Source organism: Neospora caninum, chromosome VIIb (genome assembly GCF_000208865.1).
Source record: "Neospora caninum Liverpool complete genome, chromosome VIIb".
In the NCBI taxonomy this organism is placed as follows: Eukaryota; Apicomplexa; class Conoidasida; order Eucoccidiorida; family Sarcocystidae; genus Neospora; species Neospora caninum.
Window position 1 is genome coordinate 2,940,189 of NC_018394.1, and position 17,632 is coordinate 2,957,820.

General features: G+C 50.7%; 3 protein-coding genes across 3 annotated transcripts; 1 reads left to right on the plus strand and 2 right to left on the minus strand.

Annotated features, from left to right (window-relative positions):
• Positions 1 to 573: 573 nt before the first annotated feature.
• NCLIV_027570 (conserved hypothetical protein) lies at positions 574 to 3,152 on the minus strand (the record flags this gene model as incomplete). Its single annotated transcript, XM_003882951.1, has 3 exons — positions 574 to 699; positions 1,326 to 2,323; positions 2,981 to 3,152. 3 exons carry the CDS (start codon positions 3,150 to 3,152, stop codon positions 574 to 576), a joined length of 1,296 nt encoding a protein of 431 aa, XP_003883000.1.
• A 3,005-nt stretch (positions 3,153 to 6,157) lies between these two features.
• Positions 6,158 to 6,727, minus strand: NCLIV_027580 (conserved hypothetical protein; the record flags this gene model as incomplete). Its single annotated transcript, XM_003882952.1, has 1 exon — positions 6,158 to 6,727. One exon carries the CDS (start codon positions 6,725 to 6,727, stop codon positions 6,158 to 6,160), a length of 570 nt encoding a protein of 189 aa, XP_003883001.1.
• A 3,168-nt stretch (positions 6,728 to 9,895) lies between these two features.
• NCLIV_027590 (putative 33 kDa dynein arm light chain, axonemal) lies at positions 9,896 to 14,135 on the plus strand (the record flags this gene model as incomplete). The annotated part of the gene is made up of 9 exons (XM_003882953.1): positions 9,896 to 9,928; positions 10,563 to 10,805; positions 10,950 to 11,085; positions 11,438 to 11,495; positions 11,797 to 11,917; positions 12,064 to 12,143; positions 12,527 to 12,575; positions 12,973 to 13,033; positions 14,125 to 14,135. 9 exons carry the CDS (start codon positions 9,896 to 9,898, stop codon positions 14,133 to 14,135), a joined length of 792 nt encoding a protein of 263 aa, XP_003883002.1.
• Positions 14,136 to 17,632: the final 3,497 nt, after the last annotated feature.

A 17,632-nucleotide genomic window follows, 5' to 3' on the forward strand; every position in this document is an offset into this window, starting at 1 on the left:
CCCCCCTTGTGGGAAGCCGATCGTTTATTGTGGAGTTCCTATGCATTTCTCTATTCAACAGCGTTCCACAGGTAAACCTTTACATCCACTCTTCAGTGTCAATTATTGGCCTTATTGTCCTTCCCGTTCAAAGCATAAGTATCTTCCTGGATTGTATGCCGGTGTGTGGGCGACTCGAAACCAAAGCTTCTTCCTTATCGGTGACTGTCTGTGGCTGTGTCCCAGCAACAGTCACACTGTATTGGAAGGAAAGACGCAACCAAATGAAGCGTCGAGATGCGAACTGTCTGAAGAAAATAAAACCGTGTGTGCAAACGCACTTGCCGCACATACACTTGTTCACCATGTCCGAAAACGGAACTCCATGTGGACGCCTTCCCTCCACCTTTTCTCTCAGAGCGTGGCAGCTGGGTTCAAAAGGCCAGAACAGTACAAAATGGTAGCGCGAGGACGGACAAGTCGTTTTATCCGAGATTGATCTCGAGCAATTATCCCTTCTCCAGGAAGAACTCAGAAAAATGATCGGAAAAAAGTAGCTGTGCAGCTACAAGCTGCCGCTGACCCTCTTTCTTGTTACAGAGACCCCCCGAGTGTCGCAGCCATAAGCGCCGCCCATCCTGGAATATGCCAAGATTTCACCTTCTTGCACCGCGAGAGGAATCGCTGAAGAATAGGATACGATACCGGAATGTCTGGGAACTGCACGCAAAAAGGCACACTCAAGGGAAATGCCCTACGGGTAATCCGGAACAAACACGAAACTGAATCCGTCACTCCCGTCCGGGGGTAGTAATCTGAGGAACATATTCCTATATAAAGCTTATGGGGTCAGCACGATATTTACAGTGCTCGGCTGCATGGCAGAGTTCGTCCAGCTCTGTGTCCATGTTTCTCTCGCCTGAAGTACTCCCTGTGGTACGCACAACAAACGAATTTACGCATCTGCGCTGCTGACTTCATGACAGAATGCCACAAACGTTAGGCTCGTGCCACCAACAGCTATCAACGCCAGAACCACCATGATCACCCTTCTTGGGAACAGGGGAGCGCTGGTCTAACGCGCATGCGTAGTAGAAAAGGGCCCCTTCTGGATAGACCTGGTTTCGGCTATGTTTATCTGGATGGCAAATCCGTGCCTCGTTCTACATTTGCCTCAGGATCCAAACTTCTACGTGAATGTCTCAGAACGGCAAATCTAGCAACTGCAGACACTCAATCTTGCATGCTGTCGGATTTTTCAGAAGCCGGACGCTATATCGAAGTCTCCTGGCACGCGATATACATCTGTTTTTTTCCAGATGAAACCAATTTTGGCGTTGACCTACCCATAACGATTCGAGACTTTCAGCTTGGTATGCGGTGAGCAGCTCCATAACCTCGTCTCCATCTTCGGCGAGCCCCCCTGGAGCATGCGTTCGCCAATCAACATTCGTATCCGAAGACTCCTCTTCGGGAGGTAAAGCCTTGTCAACGCGGTCGATCAAGGTCTTCCATGCACGGACGCTGCCGGGCTGAGAGTCTTCGTCCCCCTCCACCTGCTCTGTGCCTCCCCACGGAGACCTTTCATTGAAGAGACACTCGGGTGTCGGAGCGCTGGACAAAGAGACACAAACAGACTGGAGCTGGTTGGGCGGCAAGGCTTCCAAGAAACTTCGCAGAGCTCTCAGACGCTCCAGGTTTGACAATTCGCGGTTTCGCTGGCCCCCGTGATCACGCCGTTTCACCGATTCCGGAGAAAAGCCCATGAGCTGCGTCACGCTGAGGTGCCGAAGTCGCGGCAGGCGTCCCCTGAGTCCACGAATCAATGTGGCTGGTAGAGGAGCCTCCACCACAAGGCATTCAAGGGATGGCAACGGTGCAAGTTGGCAGGGCGTCTCACGGGTAGATGTCGTCCCCTCGACTGAGAGCTCTCCAGCAGAGCACGCGCTTGTGGGCAGTTCTAAGTCACGGTTCTCTGGAAGTTGCTGCCGAGAACGCCGCCGAAGGGGGTAGAGAGAAGGAAAAGAAAGCGAATCGGGAAGCACGCGCTCAGCATGCATCGTTGTGGCTGAAAGTGGAGAATCATGCGCCTCGCTACAAGGCAACAAGGACGGCGAACGAGAGGTCGTGTAATCGGATAACTCGTAGGTAGGGTCGAGTGAAGCGACAGAATCTGCAGAATCTGACCCTGATCCCCGAGACGGATACGAGCCAGAAAAACCTAGAGATGAAGACGCGCCTGGGGTAGGTGACGGCGGGTAACAGGCAGTTCGTTGGCGTCCATGGAGAGTCTTGCTGACCGGGAAAAAAGACGGCATACCCGCCAAAAGTTGCAGAACAGTGTCTGTGCAGCGCAAGACATACATGCATACCACTCTCACGTGTCCCGCCTATCTGGCAATGCCCGCGGTTCTTCAAGCATGTGTCCCTCGATAGATCTACCGGATTTGAAAAGGGGAATCTTTATTGTATTGATTTGCGCAGCTAAGCTGTTGAAACGCAGGCTTGAACCGGTACGTCATGGATTGCCCCTCTCTTCCGTTCTGTACCACTACCTTTTTGTCAGAATGAAAAAGGAAGGCAAAAACGCCTATCGGATACTCACTATTCGTGTGTGGCCGTATGGCCGGAAGACGTGAGTACCGAATGGACAACGCAAAAAGTTCGCGAACTGAAATGTTTTCGCAAGGGACCAGTCGAGTGCTGCTCCCGTACACTGATCTAAGTCCAATTTTCTAGCCCGGCATCCTTATGACAAAAGCTTCTAAGTCGAATTCCCAACTCAGACATCGCACACCATTCCGCTCGCCTTTGTGGTATTTTGACCTTACTGACACACGAACGAAAAGGTATTCATCTCTTCTTGAATGGACACGAAACGGTCGTCACAAAAGGCAAGCAGCGGTCACCTGATTTTTTAGTCTAGGAGTGTTGTGGACTGTGATGACATGTAGAGCGAACGGAACGCTCAAACCGACTCGTTGTCAGTTCTCTACCGTACCTATCCGAAAGACGCCGCATCTCCTGTCTCCGATGCCGCGATACACATCAAGGCGCCGAAGTGCAGGCATCAACAGATTCGAGTCTTCTTTTGCTGGGAAACCCGGCTCCACAGCGTCGTCGATTACACCCGGTCTGTTGGTGGCTTCCCCAGGACCACAAATTGTGTCCATGCCATTGGAAGTCCACTTTCCGTGCCCTTGTGGATGCGTCCTCGAAGCAGGACACACTGAGGATTGACGTATGGGGAAGAGCAAAAGAGAGAGAAGCGTTGCTGTCTCCCCACTGGAATACACAGACAGCTGGAGAGTTTGAACCCACCGAAAAGGCATGGGGCTCCCTCTAATGTTCATACGACAGAGCGGAACCCGTTTCGCGAGTTCCTGCCTCCTGTGTGACTGGAGGGAGTTGGAGGCATGATTCGCAGAATGGACCAGGCCTGTGACGGCTGTGGTCGCGTCGGCGAAAGTCAAGTCGACATAACTCCAGCTGTTCATACAGAAGAAGCCAACAGGTACGCAAGAGAATAAGGCGGTGGTGCACTGAACGAACTTGGTTTTGGGGAAAACTGTTTGCGGCATATATGCACGTACAACGGAGCGGAACGGCACTTTATCAAAATATACACGAATACACAGACGGGTAGATAGACGCTGTAGAGGGAGGGTAGGATGGATAAATAGCGACATGTCGGGGCATTCTTCCTCGAGCAATCGCGGCTAAATTAATTCGCACAGACAAGACGTGTGTGGTTGTCACAAGAGATACACAAGTCGCAAAAAATGGGTCAGTTCTCTGCGATATGGCCGTGCCTGAACTTGCTTACCAGGGACTGGTCTCAGCCGCCTCTCGCCAAGACATACACACAGCTGCTAGTTGACGCCTCTCTCGCCACGCTAGACACGCGAGGATCTGTCCGACAATATCTGGATGCTGCAGCATTTCGCACATGGTTCCGGTTCCGCTGTTTGGTTGACTCAGTTGTCGTCCTACCAAAGGGTTTTGCTGTCATGCACCATCGAAGAAAAGAGATTTTCCTGATTCCGGGCACATGAAATCGGCGTGGCTTTAGGCTACGTGAGAGGGAGGCGGGGCCATGGACTGCGTGCCGCGAACGCGGAACCTGAGCTGTGGACGGCGGGTGTTGAGTAGACACCGAACTAGACGTCTGTTGTCTTGAAGGAGAATGCGCAGAAAAGCAATAACGCCGAAACTCTCAAGCAGATGTGAGACCTAAAGTGAAGAAGAGGAGCTAAAAAGAATAGACAGAGTGGACTGAAAAAGCACGCGATACAGATTTGACTTTAAGCTTCGCGGCGTCCCAGTCACCTCAACAGCCTCCCACCTCCTGCCCCGAAGTAAGAAACGCACGGGCGGGAGATGCACGGGAGGCAACGCAGACAGTTTGCGCACGCGGGGCGTCTTGCATATGCCGTACTCGAGATCGGGTTTTGCCGTCGACAAAAAAGGCCGGTCGCCAGGCTGTAACCACAAAAATGACCGCTTAAACGGTTGCTGCGTCCATAGGGAGGTGCATTTATTTACGTGCCCTCCCTCCAGACCGCCAACTCAACGGGGCGAGAGGCTAAACGGCTAGTTGCTCTGGTGGGCAACCGACTGGCCGTGAGATTCGAGTGGAAAAACAAGCGAAACCTCGTTGCTTCAGAAGGATGCATTGGAAACACTACTCACGCAACACTTACACCGACTGGAGAAAGGTTCGCAATTCCACACCGAGTCGCAGGAGAGGAGGACAGCACGACGCAGTGGTGTTCTCTTCTCTCTCTCGTGCTGACAGGTGAGTCACCTCGACTCGAGAGTCGTCGCTGCTTTAAATGGAAGAAGCAAACACTGTACAAAAAGAGAGCGCGTCTTGTGCCCCCACACAGCTGAAGGTCTTTCTACTTTCAGATCGAAATCTTTCTTTTCTTCTCCGTTGGCGACGAAGAATCAATCACGGGGTTTTTGGCGGGGGGGGACTGGCTCTCCCGTACAGATCTCAAGTCTCAACTCCCTGTAGGCTCACAAGAACCAGTGACTTCCGGCCCCCCGAAGTGACATCGCTTTGAATGGAGAAAGGCAGCAAGCCGTTCAGTTACTCGAATTTCCTTTTGCCTTCGAACACTCCTCCAGATCTTTTCTTTTCTCCCAACCAGGCAATTCGCGGGGCGGTGCGCGTGTGCGCTCTGGTCGCTCGTGTCATTGCCGCGGGGCGGCTACAATATTTTTCTTTTTAGAACAGCCTACGAGAAAGCGAGTCTCCCGAGTGAAAGGGGGATACATTTGGAGAGAACAAACAATTCACTGCCGTATAGGACGGCGACTGCATGGGTGTCGGTTCCTCCCGCTTTCGTAGCTCCATTGTCTCTCGCATGCACAAGAACTCCAAGAGAACTGCAAACCACTCGTTTTTCGGAAGGGGTACGAAAACAACGGTTTCTCGGACCAATCCTTTGGACTGAACCGCGCGCTGCAAAGGCGATCGCACATGATCGGCTGGTGTATTTGCGTACGCTTGAAGAAAAGACCAAAGTGAGATGGCCGACTGAGTTTTCTTCTACCAGAAGGGCAGTTGTAAAGGAGCCACGTTGTGACGGTATCCATAAGTCCAAATAGCAGAACAGATGTGCAATCAGAGAATGTTCTGAGACGATGACTGTTGGGTCATAATGTTGCTCAGGGACTGCAACTGTCCTGTCGCAGGACGAAACAACTTTCCCCTAATTCCGTCGTGACCCGGTACTGAAGTTCCGTCTAACATTGCCCCTGTTTCATTTGTTCCGAAGTCTCTACAGTCTAAATATGTTGCAAATGACAAGGCAAAAGCAGACAAGGAGAGCAAAGCGTTGGTGTTGCTTCCTGAGGGTTTTGCGAAGGTATGGTTTGCCGCACACGGCAGCGTCCGATTGCTGGAGCTCTCTGGCTCTATCGACGATCCTCCGGTTAGTTGCTAACACGTTCATGGATGCCTCCTCTGGAGGAGAGGGCAATTTGTTTGGCCACGAAAACCGAGCACGCAGCAGACGAACAAAATGTGAAGATCTCACAGTTGAACGCGTCACATCCGTGTGGCACCCAACACACAAGCATCGAAATGATACTTGTAACCACGCATACATCTACATGTACTCAAAAAGGAATACGTTCGGCCACGCTCATTGTGTGTTCTAAGAGAGATTCATTGTTCACCTGCGCTTTCCGTTACTTTCGTAACTTCTTCGAGTTCTGTGGTTTGACTGTCATCAACGGCCAACGCGACGATTCGGAATGCGTCACCTCCCTGCGTGTCAGCGTCTCGTGGTCGCAACACGTTGACGAATGTGGTGTTATGAAACGTGTCTTCGGGAGCTGACTGTTGCGACGAGGAAGCACGTGCAGACGCGTGCACGCGAATACTAACCGGATCGGAAAAGGGGGAACTCCCCATCGCTTCAGCACTTCCAAGACCACTCAAAAATCCGGAATGTGAATGGGCATCCTTGAGTGACGGGAAAGCTGGATAGGCCGGTTCTCGGTTTGTCGCAGGAGTTGCCGATGCGGTTCCCTGATTTACAGATCCACTTGTCAGTGATTCGCTGTTCATTCCGCGTAGTCGAGAAAGCAACGGAGGTGGCCGTGTCACTCCCTTACTGTCAACGCAGTTGTGTTCATAAATTGCGTATATGAAAATGCCGATTGCGCAGCCACCAATGAAAAGCATCGCAAGCTTCCTCCAAGTGGGCTGCTTGCTCCGTTGCTCATCTGCCATTCCTAGATAGTTTCCAAAAACCGGTAGTGGTGAAAATGTTTATCAGGTGGGGCAGCACCACTCATCAATGGAGCTCTTCTATTGAAAAACCGATTGCTGGAAAAACAGCAGACCTAACCATGTGGAAGCAGGGCGAAGATTTGAATCCATATCAGAGGTGATACGACGAACGCGGGCGCAGCTAGGGACAGGTCTTACTGGCTGGTAACAAATTCTTGCAAATGATCCGTTATCTCGGCCCCTCGGAGAATGGAGAGAGTGAAAGTGAGGCACGTCTTCAGAAGTGCCCCAACCCTCGAATCGCAGTACATTAACTCGGGCAACCTGAGTTGCGTTTGGCAACGCGTGCTCGTATTCCGAACAGCCAGAAACGCCCGAGCACAGGGCATATGTGGTGTTCACTGTCAGGATGCGGAATTGTTGTACTGAGCAGCAGAGTGGTGGTTCCCTGTGGTATGTCGTTCCAAGAACACGTCATCAGTTCTCGCCATGTTGCACAGTTGCAAGCGGTTGGCGCGATATGGCTAGCTAGTCGCTTTCCTTATGAGGAAAGGAGGCAAGAGTTGTCACCAGGGGCTGACCATATTGCAGCGGGAATACCACACAACTGCTGGTGTGTGCGCCGGAGAGATCAGTACTTTCCTGCCACTCTCGCAGTTACCTGGCTCACTCGGTTCACAATACATACAATCAAGATGCAGCAAGTTTTGTCGACTCCGTGCCCCGAAACGGCCTGCTTAAAAATAGAACACACGGTAAACACAGTCATTCAAGATCTGGGTTGTCCTGTGTTATGTGGTAATGACCCTTTGCACACGTCAGAGACGTCGAAACCTACTTGTATACCAGAATCTCCCTTCCAGCCTTTTCACGCAAAAAGACGACAATGATGGACCCTGTCGCGGCGAAATTACCAAATTGCGAGGATAGCATTGGACCTCCAAATGTGGTTAAAGCTCTTAAGACCTCATCAGAATTCGCATTCGTAATAGCACAAGGTAGAAATCTGCACGGGGAGCGAAATTGGGATCGGCGGCTGCGCCGTGTCAAGAAAGACTCAGCTACTTCCTTTGGAAGAAAACATGAGCTGCTTTTTCTGTGTTGCGGTGGTGAACACAGTTCTCTGTGACCTGGTCAAAACCGAAAAGAAGTAACTTTTTTTTCGACTGTGACTCTCTCTGGGAAAACAGTTTCAGCTCTCCGAGTGAGTCGCTCATGCTTTCGTTATAGACTTCAGGTTACCCGTGAACCCACGGTCTAACTGTCTTGCTGATCCGCGGTAGTTCATTTTGCAATGAGAACCACTCGTCCCGTCCATGTGTTTGCTGTTCCGGTCCACCCTCGAATTATAACGCAAAGCTTGGAGGAGTTTCCGAAACCCATGCCAATTACAACTTAGCCAACCTGTAAATGCTGAAGCTAAAACGACATGCGCCTCTTCCTTACTGATAAATGTGGTTTTGGATCACCTGATGGTGTGTTGTGAAATTCAGACACATCCATTGAACAATCTAGTTGTCAACCAGTCTATACCATTCTGCAGCTATCTGTGCAGTATGCTTATCCAATCTGGTGTTAATCGATTGATTTATATCGACTCGTAGTCATCTGTGTATCCGATCGATCGGATACGCTTTTGCAAACAGGAGGATGTCTGCGTATCCTTACCCATCAGTGTACCAGCCTTTATGTGTACGAATGTCGACTTCATCGGATCTCATTCTAGAACATTCACAAAGTTTAGAGTCTAGTTCTAGTTCACACAGATGTGTTTCCCGCAATCGTGTAAACACCTCACCACGAAGAGTTTCTCTTCTTCCTACCATTGTATGTCCGCGCTCAAACCTTATCGCCGTCGGCACTTCAGTGCCTGAAATCCCCCTCTTCCAATATAACGGCACCAACTTTATCTGGTAGAAAAAAAACATTTGAATGGTGGTCCCCGTAACGAATCATTTCCTGTGTCTGTGAGGGTGTGAGTAGACTGCATGCACGAACATGCAGTTGATCCGTTCGTGTGGCTGTTGTTGCGTTGGCAAGACGCTCGTAGGGAACCAGCCTGCAACTGGTTCCTGCCTCTCTGACTGAGGTCTGAGAGGCTACCCTTTCCTGAAAAACCAATAAGGAACAGAAAAAGCAAACACCGTACTCTACGAGGTGGAGCTAAACCAGATGAGTACTTCCTGTCGTTCAAGAGGGGTGCCACTTTCAGATGGCCTCTGTTGCCACTACGTGATGCGTGTAAAGAAAACGAAATACGAAAGCTAGCGGCTGGCCATTGGGACTGCATGTTGTCTTGCAGTCGCAAAGAACTCAGTATATGTATTTCGAAAGCAATGTCCTGTTAGTATAGAGACCGACACTAGCGAGAACTCTCAGAGACTTTCCCACGCGAAGTGTACCCTAACGCTACCCGATTCAGTATCCTAAACGCGTTATAATACCAGCAGTAATCAGGTGGAACGAATTCAATGTAGAGAGGTCTTTCGTTGGCTCTAAGGTGTAGCCGTACGACGCAAATTACATTGTTCCAGGAATAGCTAAAACCGTTCGCTCTCCAGTTTCTTATGCGTCGCGTGGAGCATTTCGACTCAATTGGACACCTACGACCACGACAACAATTTCTCCTCCGGTGGCGTTCTTCATCCGACGAAGTTTGCTGCTAAGGTGCATCGAACAATACAGCCACCTTTTATTGATTAGAAACAGATGTCCAACGTGTTCGCTTATTCTGAAGTGCCTTCTGCTCTGAAGAAGATATCTTCTCACGAGATTCTCGATGCAGCCTCCTGCTTCCTTTTATTCTGATCCCCGCCACCAAAAAGCTCCTGCCCGGACAACCCACCACCAGGACACAAAGGCTGTTTCTTCAGTTTTCCCGTCTGCAGTTTGCCGTTTCTAAACATAGATTTTTGAGAAAGACTCCCCGGTCAGGAAGGAGGCAACGCGAATCTGTGCGCCAGGATTCCGCACCTCTAATCCCCCGCTTCAGGCTTTGCCAGATGGCGGCGAATTCTCTTTGAACAGCTAGACGTTCTGTACTGCACTTTCCTGTAACAGTCGCCGAGGTGAGAAAAAGAATTGCACTTTTCGGCGCGTCTGTTTCTATCTTCGGATTCGCCCTCTGAAACATGCCATCTTAAAGTCTCGACTGGAGCTGCTTCCACTATGATTTACGATTCACCTCCTCGACCAACACTGGTAAGCGGCGCCGTTCCTGCCCGCAGCAAATACGTGCTTGGGCAACAAGATTATCTTCGCTTTAGTTTCGGTGAAGACCGAACTGGCATGTTCTCAGTTACAAAAGGCTCCACCAAGACCTATGAATTTTCACGCTGTCCCTTAGTGTTGACGTCGTTTGTATCATTGTCACCTCTTGAAGCCCCGCATCAGCCCATAGGGTTTTATTCTTCGCTAATCCCACTCGGATGTAGGAAAACAGCTTTCGTCCCCCCAAACTCTCTTCTCCTGTAGACTTGTCGGATCCCGTCTATGATTTCCGTGCGGCACTGTGTCTCCTGTGGTCCCAACATTCCTAGCGCTGCGATACAGAAACACATGCACACCTTAAGCGAAACCCCAGAGATTTGCGGTTGCTTGTACTGTCACGATGCTTTCACGAAGATGGCACGACAGAGTATAAATTTTGAGCTGTTGCGCAGCATTGCCTGCGCGTTACTCCGAAGATCCACACGCCAACGTAACCGAATCCCTACCGGTGCTATAACAGTTCGCGATCGCCCCTTCGGTTTTGTCGTTGACCTGCAGAATGACCCAACTGTACAGACTCGGTTCACTTCTCCCTGTCGGAATCGTCTTCGCGCTTCCTATACAGGTCCGGTACTGCCTGCCGGAGGCATCACCTGCACCAGCTGCCGTAAAGACCCATCCATGGCGCAACACGAATTCTACAACTTACCTCGACATGGGCGATGGCCAAGCAGACGGCGGCTCCGTCGTCCGGCAGCTCGAAAAGATTTTTACAGAGTCCCAACAAGGGAGTCCGTCTGTCGATGTGGTACTCAACCAACTGTTCCCGCCGCTTCAATGGATCGATGGGGACACTCTCTTTACTCAGGTGAGCAGAAAGGACAGCAGACGACGTGGGGAGAGCGCGTCGGGCACCCTGCATCAAAAATCCTCCTTAGAACTTATCTCGGAGGACCAAAAAGATCCTCTTGGATTTCGAGGTGTGCGTTGTGTTATTTGTGGCTGGTAACAGTACGTCAGCACCGCACCGGCAGATCGACTGGATGTTTTGAAGACGCAAGAGGAGCTGGATGAGGAGCTTATTCGGCGGCACGCGAGCGAAACGGGGATTTGCCCCATACGATACGAACTTATCCTTCAATGTTTCGGTAAAATCGTTCCCCGAACTCTGCGAGAAAAGTGTCTACTGCTTTGTCCGAGACACACTAGAGAACAATACTGAGCAGGGTGGCACGCAAAATAAGTTATGCCTCACATCCGTCGAAACGTTGGCTGTTGTTCAAACATCATAGCAGCTACTGAGGTGCTTATTGTTTAAGAAAAACATGCATCAGCATGAAAACGGAATGGGAATCACGAGACCTCTTGGGCACATAGAAGCACTGTCGTCAAGCACGAAGTCGTCGTTGACTGACTCGAGTGTGTGAACGGCGCCAAAGGATCCAACACTTGGCATGGAGGTGGATGCCTGAAAACAATGCTTGTGCCCGGCTTTTACAGATGAATTGATACGTCATATCGCCATCCAGGGGCCCGACAGAGCTTTGCTTCTACTTCGGTGAGGATGTTCCTCCTATTGGTTATCCGAGCATTGTGGTGTATTCGCTCACAGTATCAATATTTTGCCTCTAATATGGAAAGAGAGAAGCCTAGAGAGGACGGACTTCCTCCTCCAGAGGCAATGTCGACGCATATACCATTCGAAAGAAAGCAATGGATGTACCAGCTCGTGCGCTTCTACGTGCGCTGAATTAAGGACGGCTGTATGATTTACTTTTTAAACGAACTCCCTTTTACAGCCACATTCTCAATTGCTTCCTTTCTTTCCTCGGAGCTGCACCATGCTTGTCGGCCGGCAGACTCAAAGAGGAAGCGCGTGTGACTATAGCGGCTTACGAAGCGCTTTCTGAGGCGTGCGTCAACTTCTCCTCACGCAAGCAACTCCAGAGTGAAATAGCTGTCGGAGACCGCGAACAGCGAGTAAGGAACGCCAGCACTGAGCAGGCAGCGTGGGACTGCATGACATTGGACGCATATTTTTTTCGGCATTCGCACAGGAAGCGCCCACTGTGCACCGTGCGATAAATCTCTCCCTGAATCTGTCCCCCGTTTGGCTGGTCCGGCAGATCGCAGCCCTTGAGGAGGAGAATGCACGTCTACGGGCCAAGGTTGCCGGTCTCCAACGACAAGCAGCGGCCGTCGAAGCGTGAGTTCCGCACTGTCTCCTGGTTGGCATTTCCCCGATTATACGCAGGAGGAAAAGGGCAGCGCGCTCGACCTTGCCTTCAAATGTCAAACAGATTTCTGTTCGAGTGCACAGAGACGCGTAACTGTTCTTCTCTTTGGGTTGCTCTAACGCGACCCAGAACACTCAGACCCCTGTGAGAAACAACTCCAATACCCGATGCTGGTGCGTGGCCAAACGCTTTCCCAAGGTGACGAGACACAACAAGACTGTGCATTCGGTAAATATGTCTTGATGTATGTCTACATCTATCGTTTTGGGGCATACAAATTGTATAACTAGATGGATGCTAGGACAGTAAAAATGCATGCGTGTGCATAATCACTGCACTTGATTTGATGTAGGAGAGAAGCAACAAGATTGCAGGTGCTACGTGCCAAACACCAGGCTGAGGTGAGAATGGGGATATCTCGCCGCTGTAACTCACTGGCTGACAGCTTCTATTGCAGCCAGAGAAATCGTGACGCCGGTACCTTTACACCGCCTCCAATAAATCTCTTGTCAACTGGGACCCAACAGATCCACATCCAGGCGTGTCTAGATTCGACTTCACATACGCCTGTCGATTAGCACCGAACAGACAGTGTCACCTAGTATGGAATGTTCGGTGGAAATCTTCCTGCTGTTTGTCCGTATCTTTCATCTTCTTTTTGTTTGCTCATTATCATTATGTTCACCTGCTCGCGCCCTCCTAATCCCTCTCTTGTTTCCTCGAAGTCATTGCAGCTTGTCAAAGTATCTTTCAAGCCACGGTGTGTTGCCTCTCTTTGTCTGTGATGCTTTCTTGCAGATCGAGTTTCTCAACCAGCAACTGGCATTTCAAGAAAACATCCTCCTTAACACGCAGAACAGCAACGGAAAAACCACAACCAGCCAGCAACAACAAAAGAAATGGGTCTAAGAACCAATAAGCAACAGTTGCAGTGCTCGTGACTCGCCTGTAGTCTGGCTTCCTTCAAATTCGTGATGAGGAGAGTGTCTCATGCAGATATGTTGAATGTTTGGCATATGACACCGGAGTCTTCGTTTTTACCGTTTCTACGCACTTTAGGGGGGAACCAGGACACTCTGGCTTGTGAAAAAGTGAAAACTAGCGGATGGTCCAAGCACAGGCGAAGTCCCTCTGAGAGGTACCGGACGTACCGGCGGGTGAGCTACGTTCTGCCTCTTTCATGGACGCTCTCGGCCGCTCTAATCACTCTTGCAGACACTACTTGTGTTCTACCGAATCCGAACTGTACCCTGGTTAGACCAAGAAAGACGCGTCACGCAGGACTGACACGCCGTTTCGTAGGTGCACACGGTTGGAGTTTCCGTACCATGAAACAAAGAGAATACACCGAATCTGAGGCATCCGTGCCAGAAACCACAGCTTCCGTAGCGGGGTGAGAGTAAGAAAAGCGTTTGCGCAGCGGTTAGATGAGTCTTTCACGGAGAGAAGAAACCATGAGACCATGACGGCCCGACCACCTTCTCCCTTCATATGAATTTCCTAGTGCTCCTCCGTTTCTTACACTTCCGCTTGTAGTAATCCCAAAAAATACCGCACTGTTTCTTGCTTAGACCTTGCTTGCCTATGATAGAGGCATACTGCTGTTTTCGACGGGTCTGTTGCGGGTTGCACCGTCTCTCCAGTCGTTCTTCAACTAACGTATCAGATGTAACCGAGGGAGAAACCATTCGCTCTGGCACTTGTGCCGCAGCGTCAGACGTCGTTGGCACAGCTGAAACATAAGGCCGCATCACGCGGTTCCGGCAGGCGGAAATGCCTGCTCCCGCCGGGGGTTCTGTCAGACCACTTGGGTATCTCAACAAAAGTTGAGCCAACCTTGGGTCCGAGTCATGAAAAGAAGAAAAGTGGAAGAAGGCGGGCGCTGAACCAGTCACAGTCGCCTCAGTGTCGCTCTGCTCCAAAGTTTTCGTGTCGTGATCTACAATACAGCCGTCCGATAACTCACACTCTTGGTCCCTAGTCGTTAGCATTTCTGATATTTCTCGTCCTCGCCCAAAAAGTCTCGCTCGTTCCCGCGGAAGAGACATCAGTTTCCGGACACAAAACCGACTCTGCCCCTCCTCTCCCTGCAATCCGACACCCTCGACTGGCAGTCCTCTTGGGCAGTTCTTTCGCTGTAAGGAAGGTTCCTGCCGCTCCCCATGAAAAGCATCATTCAAAACGTTATGCCTAAAGCACAGTGCATAGATTTGTTCCTCAGTGCCTGTTGAAGCGCAGCCCCCGAAATTTCTCATTCCTCTACAATCAAAACGAAACTCTGACCTTCTGTCGCTACCGAGAAAACCGCCTGAGGGTTGTAGTCCAGAAGTCAGTAGAGGCGCGGACCGCCATGTTCCAGCTGTCGGACCGTGGGGTGACTGTCGCGTTGACACGCGTTTCGGGATCGCGGCGCCAGCGACCTGCCGGATAGCGGACACTGGCACGCGTTCACGTACCACGACTGCAGGAAGGTGCGCCATCTTTTTTCGATCCGGTGCTCGCAAAAACGGTAACATCAAGAGCAGGGTTGAACGGTCGACAATTTTTCTTCTGTCCCTAATGCTCCCGCATTTATGACAGAAAGCAGTGTGGAGTAGGGAGCTGAATCACCTCCTGCATCGGGCAATCGTAAGATGGGACTGGAGCAAGGCCACCCCAGTATTAACCGGCACTCGGACTTTTCTGCGAAAAGACCCGACACATAAACGTTATCACAGTCGAAAATCGGACCCACCGGACTCAAAATGAAAAACTCGTGGTGGACCATCCGTCAGGTCGGAATCGACGCCAGTAGAGAAAGCCATATGCGGGCCTGGGACGGCTACAGAACCTCCGCTTCGCGCTCTTCGTATGCAAAAACAGTCGAGACACAGCAAAAGTAGAAAAGATGGTGTAGAGGCCACAGAGGACGTCACAAAAGGAAGTCAGCTCTGCCCGGCTACGACGCAACGGAGACTTCTTGCATGCAGCAGTCCGGCGCCTTCGTGCCGACAACCGACTGTTTTTTTGCTAGAAAAGTAACGTAGAGTCGGTTGAACATCTATTAAAAAAACAAGGAAAACCCAAAGGCCAGCCTACAACGATGGCAGAAACGGAAGGAAAAGTGCGCATTTTTTACGATTCTCGAGGCATGAAGAATCTGCAGCCGCGTGACTAGAAGTACGCTTCTTCGGGCATGCAAATGGGTAGAAAAAAACAATGGGGCTGCCTGTGGCAGCTCCACATGGTCACCGTGCGCTGTACTAACTATTCTGCAGCAGGCTCGAAGGGCACACGGCTACTGGCGCGGAGCGTTTTTCAGAGGATAATTCCATATTGTACTGGCGCAGCAATGCTGTTGTTAGTTTGTCAATTTACACTTCTCTTTTTTATTAGAAAGTGGGCGGTTTTCCTCCTGGCGACCCACCTTGGAAAACCGACCAGCAGCAGCGATACTTCCAAAACGTTGGGTCTATCGGTTTATCATGTACTATTCTCATTCCCCGTCTTTTCACGAAGCCGAGATATCGATCCCCCGTTGTGGGTAACTTTCCTTATTAGCCGTAAAGTACGTAGTGCCACTGAAGACAGCCGGTGAATTATGCCCCCGCATAGCCGAACTACCCCTCGGTGGCAGACACATGGTGCAAGTGCGAATGCTATCCGGCTTCCTTTCTATTTATATCTTTTTGACACGTCTAACGTGACAGTATGTGAACTTCAGTATGTGGTCGAGGCTACAGAAGAAGGAAAGCGGCAGGCAACGGCGCCTTCATAGCACGCAAGTTTGACCAACCCCATACTGTCGGGCGGTGCTCTCACCTGGAGGACCACGCTCCTGACGAGCCTTCCTATCGCACCCGTGAACGAGAGCCGTTGGATATGCGTGAGCTTGTGGTGATGGAAAAAATTCTGGTGTTGTTTGAGGAGAGAGCCGGAGAGTCGTCAACTGCATGCGTGGCCGGATGGCCTGCGCCTCTCCGGCATACGCCTAATGTCCCCTCTATCGTGTGTAACTCATATTTTGACGATAGATTATAATAGCATCAAACGTGCAGTAATAGTAACGAAAAAAGTCTTGCCCGTTCATATACTAAGACTTGTTTGCTGTAGCTCTCTACGCGCTGCAGTGGACAAAAAGAGACGAAAAACGAGTTATGGGACATGCGCATGTAGAGTACGGGAACGACAGGCGCGCCAGTAGGTCTAGAATTTGATACACGTGCATGCTTCTCAGCTATGACAATTTTATGACTGCTATTCCTACAGGTACTAAAATTTTTAACTGGTAGCAATCAGCGGGACTATAAGCATTACATGTGAGTCTCACGTCTCGTAGCAGCCATGTCCCGGGATGTAGGGGCGCCTGACATTGCATCGCGCTGCAATTTTCGCGTCATCTCTGATTACGACGCATGTGAAATTGTGCGTTTTTTACTGGGAACGGTGTTCACCAGAGTTGCACAAACGCATTGTAGGTTACAACTTTCGAAGCGCCTGTAGAGAGAAGCACGTTACCTTGCGGCAGTTCCTTACACTGCTCCGCTGCGGAAATCCGTCTCGGCATACACTGCACTCTAATTCCTTGTGGAGAACAAGAAATCATATAAGTGAGATTCGTTCGGACTGCGACACATGTTCGGTTCAAAATATCCTTAATCTCTCGTACAATAATACACTTGCTGCGCCCCGCCTAATGCTGGCGAGGCTCGCCACCGTGCGCCTTTGCATCCACGCAATGCCAAGGAAATATGGCGCGACCCACCACAGCGAAAACGCCCACACCAGCGCCGTACGTTCGTGCTAACTGACAGTATCCAACTCTGGAGCAGATTGACTCATCGCATTTAACAACAGAACGCGTGAAGCCGTAGCCGCGCCGACGGTCCCGCCTGACTACCGCAAGTTGCAAAGAAAAACCCGTAGCGGTCCCCCTTTACGAACAGCTCGCCTCTCCAAGAGGCCAGCGGCGGCAGGCCCCCAGATGAGGGTCAACGATGGAAAGGAATAACAGTCTGGAAGACTTACTCCGACACCACAAGCCGTCTCCGCTGCACACACTGGCAGAACCGGTTGCCCACCGGACCGGAAGCGCACAATCAGTTCGTGAGAAATCAGGCTTCCAGTGACGGTAGTGGTAGCCGAAAGGTGGCCACTGAGAAAATATCTACGTCTCCCACTTGCTTCACCGCACAACTAAGAAAACAATCCTTCTACGTTTAATTTTCTCCTTCTTCTGGCTGAGTACATCGTCGACGTAATTCTTTGCTTTGCGGGCAATGAGGAACTGTTTGCTGCGCCCGTAAATGTGTTTAGCGCCACTATACAATGCAAGAATAGTACCAAGAACACCGGTCGTCGCCATACCGTATCCACCAACTCCCTTGTACAAAACTCCCTTTGCTGCCTCACGTCTCCCGCTTCCCCAATCCACCCACTGTGACACAATATCATGATGGCCTTGTAATGTTTTGGCAGC